The 7,882-nt window shown below is 44.2% G+C and overlaps 1 protein-coding gene across 2 annotated transcripts in view; it reads left to right on the plus strand.

Annotated features, from left to right (window-relative positions):
- Positions 1-7,882, plus strand: part of MAN1B1 (mannosidase alpha class 1B member 1) — a 32,187-nt gene that overhangs the window by 3,778 nt on the left and 20,527 nt on the right. For both annotated transcript variants that reach the window (XM_017726763.1, XM_017726765.1), the window contains exons 4-7: positions 410-603; positions 1,437-1,577; positions 3,125-3,310; positions 4,057-4,123. In XM_017726763.1, coding sequence (XP_017582252.1) covers positions 410-603; positions 1,437-1,577; positions 3,125-3,310; positions 4,057-4,123 — 588 coding nt within the window. The remainder of the gene's footprint in view (positions 1-409; positions 604-1,436; positions 1,578-3,124; positions 3,311-4,056; positions 4,124-7,882) is intronic.

Consider the following 7,882-nt stretch of genomic DNA (forward strand, 5'->3'; position numbering starts at 1 on the left):
GTGGGGAAGATGGGAAATGCCGAAACAGCCTGGATTTTGTCAACCTAAAGCAGCAGGTGCCTGAAGAGAAATTTATGTTACTTGAGTCATTAGCACTGTTCAGGCAAATGGGGAGTTGAAGGCTCATAGCTGCAAACAGCTTTCTTCTAATGCCAGATCCTAGTCCTTGATAAGAAAACTGCCCCCCAGGATGCTGATTGCTTTTAACTGGTTTGTCTTCTGAGAAACTGTTCAATTAACAGTTGAGTACTGGGGTTTATGTTGAATTGTTGGGGAAAATGTGCTTCCAGACTGCTCTGTGCCCCTTGCACAGCCCTGAGGACTGCTGTGGGATTGTTTGTACTTGGGAGTTGGAATAGTCCTGGGATTTTCTTCCTCTTTGTCATAAACCTGTGTCCTGTGGCTGCAGGTAGTGGAGAAGGCCTACCCCACGGAGCCTGTTGGGGTGGTGTGCTGTGTCGATGGGGTGTACCAGGTGGTGGAGTACAGCGAGATCAGCCCAGAGACTGCACAGCAGCAGCGCCCTGAGGGGGGACTAATGTTCAGTGCTGGCAATATCTGTAACCACTTCTTCACTGTTGAGTTCCTGGAAACAGTGGCCCAGTAAGTCCCAGCAGACCTTCTAGGTAGCTGTGCAGCCCAGAAATGCCTCCAAGAGTGGGTGTTCCTGTTTCCACTCTGTAATTTCAGTTATGGTTACCCACCCTGTGTTGCCTTTTGCCTTCTCTCTCTTCCAAACAGTTCCAAACACCTGTGTCCCCTTTCTGACAGCCCCAGCATGCTCTCCAGGCCCTACCCAAGGAAGAGGTTCCCAGGGTCACTGTAACTAAATCAATTGAGATATACCAGTGCATGATCTTCCTGGGCCTTCAAGGGTGAGCAGCTGTACAGGCTGCAGTGTGGTCAGTGATGCAGCCTCACCCCATGGATTTCCAGTGGGAATGTCACCCATGCCAACCCCTGGGAGAAGAGAGTTTGCAAGAGAGGGTGAAGTTGCGGGTAGACTCTGCACAGTGGTGTTGGGGGGAATGGGGATGTGATGCTGGGCATTCAGCGAGCAGCTGCACAGCCTTCCTGAAGAGCTTGAATTACCCTTGGGTGAGGGATCTGCTCTGCTCCATTTTCATCCCAATCAGGTAACAATTTGGGTTGCCTCTTTTTTTTGTAACCTCTGCCTGCAATTTCAGCTTGATGCAAAGTTCTCCCTCTCCTCTGATTGTCATGGCCCAGTGGTACAGGGAGAGCCTGTGGCCAGGCTGCTCTGCTCGGGAGAGTGTTTCCTGGATGTGACCCCGATCACTTGGGAGGGAGCAACACCACCACAACAGTTGAGAGTTGACCCAGAGCAGTAATGAGCTATCTGCTTTCCCTCAAGTGTATTGCTTTTTTTCTAAGTGGGCTTGAACTAAATAAAATGGTTTCTTCTCCTTCTGCAGGAAATGGGAGTCGCAGCTGAAGCATCATGTAGCCATAAAGAAGGTGCCCTACATTGACAAGGAGGGAAATCTGGTAAAACCACTAAAACCGAACGGGATAAAGCTGGAGAAGTTTGTGTTTGATGTGTTCCAGTTCTCTAAGTTAGTGACAGACATCATTTTACTTTTCTCCTCCCCTTCTCAGTGTTTGTTTGAATGACTGTAGGTTGAAACAACCCATCCCAGGGAGCACATGGTTTGTGGGTGGCTTGTTAGGAAGGTTGTTGCATCTATACCCAGCTCCAATCCAACAGTAACGCTGCAGGCTGTAAGGGGAGCTCACAGGGTACTCAGTGCTTGCGCCAACCCTGCTCCCAGACTGGTCATCCTGCTGAGCATGTGGTGGCTGGCCTGGCCTCTGCCAGCCTGGGAAAAATAAAAGGAAATTGAGTGCAAAGCCAATGAAGCCTATATTGGAGTGTTCAGACTTGCAAAAATTGGGTCTTTCAGCATTGTGGCTGCCATGGCAACTGCAGCTCTGGTTACAATTTTGGGTGCTGTTATGCCAGGGCTCAGCTCGCACCCTTTGTGCTCAGAAAACTCTTTACTTAAACACCATAGGGCCAAGTTACTGTTGCTGTGGGAACTGTCAGTGTTCACTTTCCAAGTTCTACAACATAGTTGGGAGTGCTGTGACATACGTAGTCAGGGGTGCTTGTGTCTAGGGAATGTGGGATTTTAGCAATTAAGCATAAGTGTTCTTATAGAATGTATTTTCCAAGGTCTCAAGTTCAGCAGTGAAGATTGTGTTTTAGGCTTAAATAAATGGAAAGGAGAGACCTCAGGCAAACTGAATTATCTTTGTTTGGGGATAGTATTTCTCTTTTTAGGTGATTTCCTTTAGAATAGAGAGCTCAAGGTTTGAACCAGTCTGTTTCCTGATCTGCCTTCAATAAAGTAGTATCGAACTAAAGACAAAACCACGGTGATGGGAACACTGCTGAGTTCTGAGCTGTGACAGGACTCATTTGCAAGCAGTGGTTCCTTGTGCTTTATAAATGGCTCAAAACCACCTTGGCAGCTGTGCTTCACACATGAAGTGCAGAAATGCACAGATGTTGCTGTGGCGCTTCTTAATTTGCATTCCCATTTCTGGTAAACAGCTGTACTTCACATTCACCTGTGAGGCCTCCCTTGTTGCTTGTTTGTCCCTGGGAACTGGTGTCCTTAGTTGGTCCTTACCTACAGACCCCCATGCAGGGGGCATTTCTTGGGGCATGGTGGGGTGCTCTGCAGTGAGTGCACTGCTCGTGCTGTGTCCAAGCTCTGGACAATGCTGTGCTCTCTGTCCTGCTGTGCTCTGACCTGTCTTGTTTGGGAACCACCCACTGCCTGAAGATGTTTCTATGGCATCTCTGCAGAACTTGTTCTTTTTCTCTCCTCTGAGCACAGCTCTGGTGGGATGGAAGGCTGTAATTATGTTCCCAAAGAGACAAGGCTTCTTGTGTTTTTCCATTCTACAGCCCTGGTACTCCTTGGCTCTTCAGATGGGCAGTGGGGCTTCCCTTGGCTTGACTGCCTCAGGCTGCATACGGTGCTGCTCCCTAAAATATAGATGAGCCTTTCCCCGTGAATGTTGTTGTTGCATTAACAGGGCTGATGACTAGCTCTGGTTTTCATGATCGTTGTTTTCTTCCCTTTCCTGATAGGAATTTTGTGGCATTTGAAGTTTTGAGAGAAGAGGAGTTCTCACCGCTAAAAAATGCAGACACAGCTGACAAAGATACTCCTACCACTGCTCGGCAAGCCCTCCTGGCCCAGCATTACCGCTGGGCTCTCAAGGCTGGGGCCAGATTTGTGGATGAAAATGGTTGCAGGATACCAGAAAAACTCAGGTATAAATCTCTGTGACCTTCTCTGCAGCTTCTCTGCTGGAAGTGCTCAGCTGTGCCAGCTGGCCAGTGGCACATGCTGGGTTCTCCAAAACCAGGCATTAGTGTAGTCACAGGGTGGCTCAGCGTGATTTTTGGTCCTCTCTGGATATGCAGGTTGATGTCTATTACAGCTCCTGCTCCTCTCATGACTGTGGGTGCTCCAGGTAGTTAGTACACAGGGCTCTGGGCATTCTCTCTGGCAGATCCCTGCTCTTGGGGTAATGAGTTGGCTCCTCCTATAGCACCTTTTTAGACAGGGGCAGCCTTTTCCATCACTCTGGATTTAGCAACGCAAGGAATTTTAATTTGTAGGCCCTGACAGCTTTTCTGACTGTGGCCCCAACAGGATTCTCAGGTGGGCTTAAGGATTGGCTGTTAGAGTGATTACCAGTACAGATACTTCCTGCATCACATATAATGGGAAGCTGCTTTTACTCCATGGGGCCATTACTTCATCAACTCATAGTTCAATAAACCCACAAGTTGTTCATTTTATTTGAAAATCTCTATAAAAGTGGTGTTTTGGTTTTGCTGAGTAACATTTGGGACCTGCTAATTCCTTTTTATTTTCACACTTTGTTTTCACATAATGTGTGACTACAACAAATGTCTTACCCTTCTGGATATCCTATTCTGGACAATCTTTTGAAGAAGTTGCACTGGTTTTTAAGCATGGCAGGAAGTTAATCCTGTGTTCTCTTCATTAGTCTCTCAGGAACTGAAGATCCTCCGGCTGTGTGTGAGATTTCTCCATTAGTGTCTTACTTTGGAGAGGTGAGAATAACTATCTATGGAGGCATTTTTAAGAGTGTGCAGGTATACATCTGATTTCCTTCCAAACACAGGTGTTTTCTTTAGCCTGGACTTGCTGAAAAATGATAAGATAAGGAAACAGGGACTTGGGCTCTGTGTTACCATAATGTGGTTCCATTATGGTTTACTCTTCAGCAGTTCGTTCACTCTCAGTTTTAGCCATCTGTAAAATGAGATTTGCGATGAGGCTGCGGTTTCATGAAGACTCATGAGCACTTTGAGATCTTAATGAGAAGTGCAGAACATTCAAATTAGAAAATCCATGGGTTCTGTCCTCATTTGTGCCCATCTCCCACAATCAGTGAATCCTGACTGAGAAGTGTGATATGTGTGTTGGCTTTAGGGAAGCCATTACTCAAGTTTGTCCCTCTGAAAAGAATTGATCCTGAGAAACCTGCTTCCATTTAGCAGTGAGAACAGGAGCTTCCCTGTGTTGGACGGAGAGGGTGAGAAATAGTAGATTGCATGTGTGGACACTGTTTGCTAGGTTTCCACGTCTGGATGGAGAGGGTGAGAAATAGTAGATTGCAGGAGCATGTGTGGACACTGTTTGCTAGGTTTCCACGTGTTAACTTACAAGCCAGCTACCTGCACTAGGCATATTCCTCAACACGTGCAGGTGGCGAACTTGTTGCAATCAATACATTGTCAGAACAAAATGTAAACAAGGCAATTGAAGTTGACTTTGCTGGGATTATTCTAATGATAGTTAAGGACACACCTTCCCATGCTGCCCCCCCCCAAGAAGCTTGTTTCTGACATCACATTTTATGGTTCCTTAGTGCCTCTGCTTGTTGAACCCCAGAAACACTTTCTGTCACTGGGGAAACTGTTACTGTTGCCTGTCCTTGACCTTCGCCAGTCATTCCTTGAGGACTTAAAAGTACTGCATTTACAGCCTAACAATACTGTTCTCACACCTTCTCAGGGTCTGGAGGTGTACATGAAGAACAAAGAGTTCCCTTCTCCCTTTGTACTCGACGAAAACAAAGTGGAAATGCTGGAAAATTCTTGAAGTGGGAAGCCTTTCCCTCTCAAATCAGATCTGTGTTTGTGAGATCCATTATAAGAACTGACAGTACTAAAATGTCAGCTATGAAGTGCATTATAAAAAAATTGCTTTGCAGTGTCTGATTGATGCCAAATCTTTGCAGCAGTTGTGATTACACACAGATGTGTGAGCTCCCAGTGCTGTTTGGTAACTTTGAAGGCTGCGCCTTTTACCTCAGTCTGTTTTGTGTACTTGGATGTGAGTGAGGATTAACACTTTCTAGGTGCTAAACAGATCCTGTATTTCTTACTTACTGTTTCATATGAATTTGGAAAAGAGCCAGTCAAGGCCTGATAAATCATGTTGCATTCAAGAAGATTCAATTTCTTCAGTGCCTTGTTAGGTTACCTTCTTTGTGCTGGTGTGGTTGTTTTTTTTTGGTTTGGTTTTGTTTCTAAATTGTGTGCACAGCTGCAGTCAGTTTGAGGCCCCATCCTGAAAAGTATGGAAGGACTTTGGGTACTGAGGTTTTCTCTCCAGCGGTTAGTTTTTTCCCTAATCATGTCCTGATTAGAAGATCCAATTCAGCAATTGCATCCTCTAAGCAGATCATACAGAGTCTGCTCTATGTAGGGATGTTGCTGTGCCTTAGCACTGCTTGGGGCTTGGAGTCCAAAGTAGAACAGACTAGTTTTGTATCTGGGCTTGCTGGTCCCATGCCTAGACTGATTGCTCCTTACAGTTGTAGTGGGTTTTTTTGATTAAAAAAAAAAGAAAAAAGAATATTTTACAACCCTCTGCCCTTCCTGACTATAACAGTTTTCCTTTCCATTTCCTGTTTAATATATACCAAATCCCTCAGACAAGGCTCTCTTGAGGTACCTGAAAGTAGTAAGAGAAAAAAATCCCAGTGGTAGATTTTAATGCTTAACCAAAACAAAAAAAAAGACTTACTCTCAGCATCAACAGGGTACACAGTAAAACACCACCCTCTGCTTCTACACTTTTTGCCCAGGTGATTTTCCAGCACTCTTTCACTTAGGAAATAATTCCATAGATGCCTTTCTTTTAGATATGTTACTAACCATAATGTGAAGATAAGTGCCAGCTAATGAAGGACACTAACTGTCAGAACAAATGTAGCATGTGAACTCAGCCCTGGCCAAGGGGTCCCAGGGTAGCCCTGACCCTCGACCCACCAGTGATTCTTCCTGTTCAATCTTTGGACACTGCCCCAGGAAGATCAAGCCCATCTGATGTAGAACCCGCACTGAGCATCCCCGAGTTGTTTCAGCCTTGGTGAGGATGCATCAGGTGCATTCTCTCGTGGCTGGCCTTTGCATCAGAAATGTTCTGTACTCTTCTCCTAAACATGGTGTTAGGGAAGGTAGTGAGAAAAATGTTTCATCTGAAATGTTATTTCACGCTATCACCTTCTACTGAGGAATTGCTTATGCTGTTTCATTAAGCATAAATAACTTCCATGGCTTTCTACAGTTTCTGATGTGACATTCTATTCAGAATAATAGAGAAGGGAATGGGGAAGTATAAAAATTACTCTGAGAGTAAATACAGTTTGTAAGTATGCTCAAGTTTTCCAAGGAAAGCATCTAAATGTCAGTATCAGAGGTTTTGGTTGTAAAGTGTTTCTGCATGAACTTGAGTAATGATCCTTTCAAACATGCAGACCAGCTAATGACAGTTCTGATTACCTCAGTTGGCATGTGCAGCCAGTAATTCACATTTTTAGTATTAATGAAGCATTTGTCCTTGTCTGTAGTCTTTTTGCACAGTGTTTCTATGACACATTCCATTCCTGTCAGTCAAGTTTTATATTTGAGAACAAGTTGTGTTGTATATTTGTGAGTATTGCTCAGCAATTTGAGCACATGCTTGTTTTACACTGTGCTGTGCTATAAAGGAAGATTTCTTTTGCTTTTTCTAATAAAAGCAAATATAGCAAATAATAAAGTTCTTTCTCTTTTGACGCTTCAGTTTCCATGCACACAGAACAGAGCTGCTGACATGGTTTTCAAGGTTGTTTTCAAGCAGAAGCTAAATTAGAATGCTGAATGCCTTGCCCCCTTTTTTTTTTTATTTTATTTTCTATGTCTCTTCACATTTTAAACTGGAATATAGAAATAATTTTGAGAGAACTTTAACAAAAAAAATCTGTCCTATAAGTAACAAAGTCTTTGTATGCATTATGAAATGAAAAAAAGGGAAGGCCTGTAGTACTCCAGAAACTTCTGGACATCTAAGCATTTTTAACAATAAAGATGTTACTGTGATTTCTATGTGTTTGTCTGTGTTTCTTGTATGTGAGAAAGACACACTTGTTATCTTTGTCTCTATGAATGTTGTCACCACAGCTGCAGGATGGTGTCACTGGTGGTACATCTGGAGGTTGCAGTGCGCACTGTTCAGATTACAGGGGCATATGGAACTGAGCAGGGGGTGATTCCTGAAGGGGGTTGACATTGTGGGATCTATTTTTTCCATCAGAAAACAGAATATTGTGTTCTTGTTTGCAATGCCTGTATATTTTCCCCAAGCTTTTCAGCTTAGTTATTGAGGGAAGGGAGTCTAATTGCAGGTGGTTGTTTTATTTCAAGTCGATTTGAGTAATATGGTTCTGAGTCAGTTTGGCAGCTGGTGTGTAGATAATGAGCACTTGCTGGAATGCAACTTTTACTTTGCTTTCCGATGACAGGCACTTCTTAAACAGG

Source organism: Corvus brachyrhynchos, unplaced genomic scaffold, assembly GCF_000691975.1.
Source record: "Corvus brachyrhynchos isolate BGI_N302 unplaced genomic scaffold, ASM69197v1 scaffold802, whole genome shotgun sequence".
NCBI classification, from domain to species: domain Eukaryota; kingdom Metazoa; phylum Chordata; class Aves; order Passeriformes; family Corvidae; genus Corvus; species Corvus brachyrhynchos.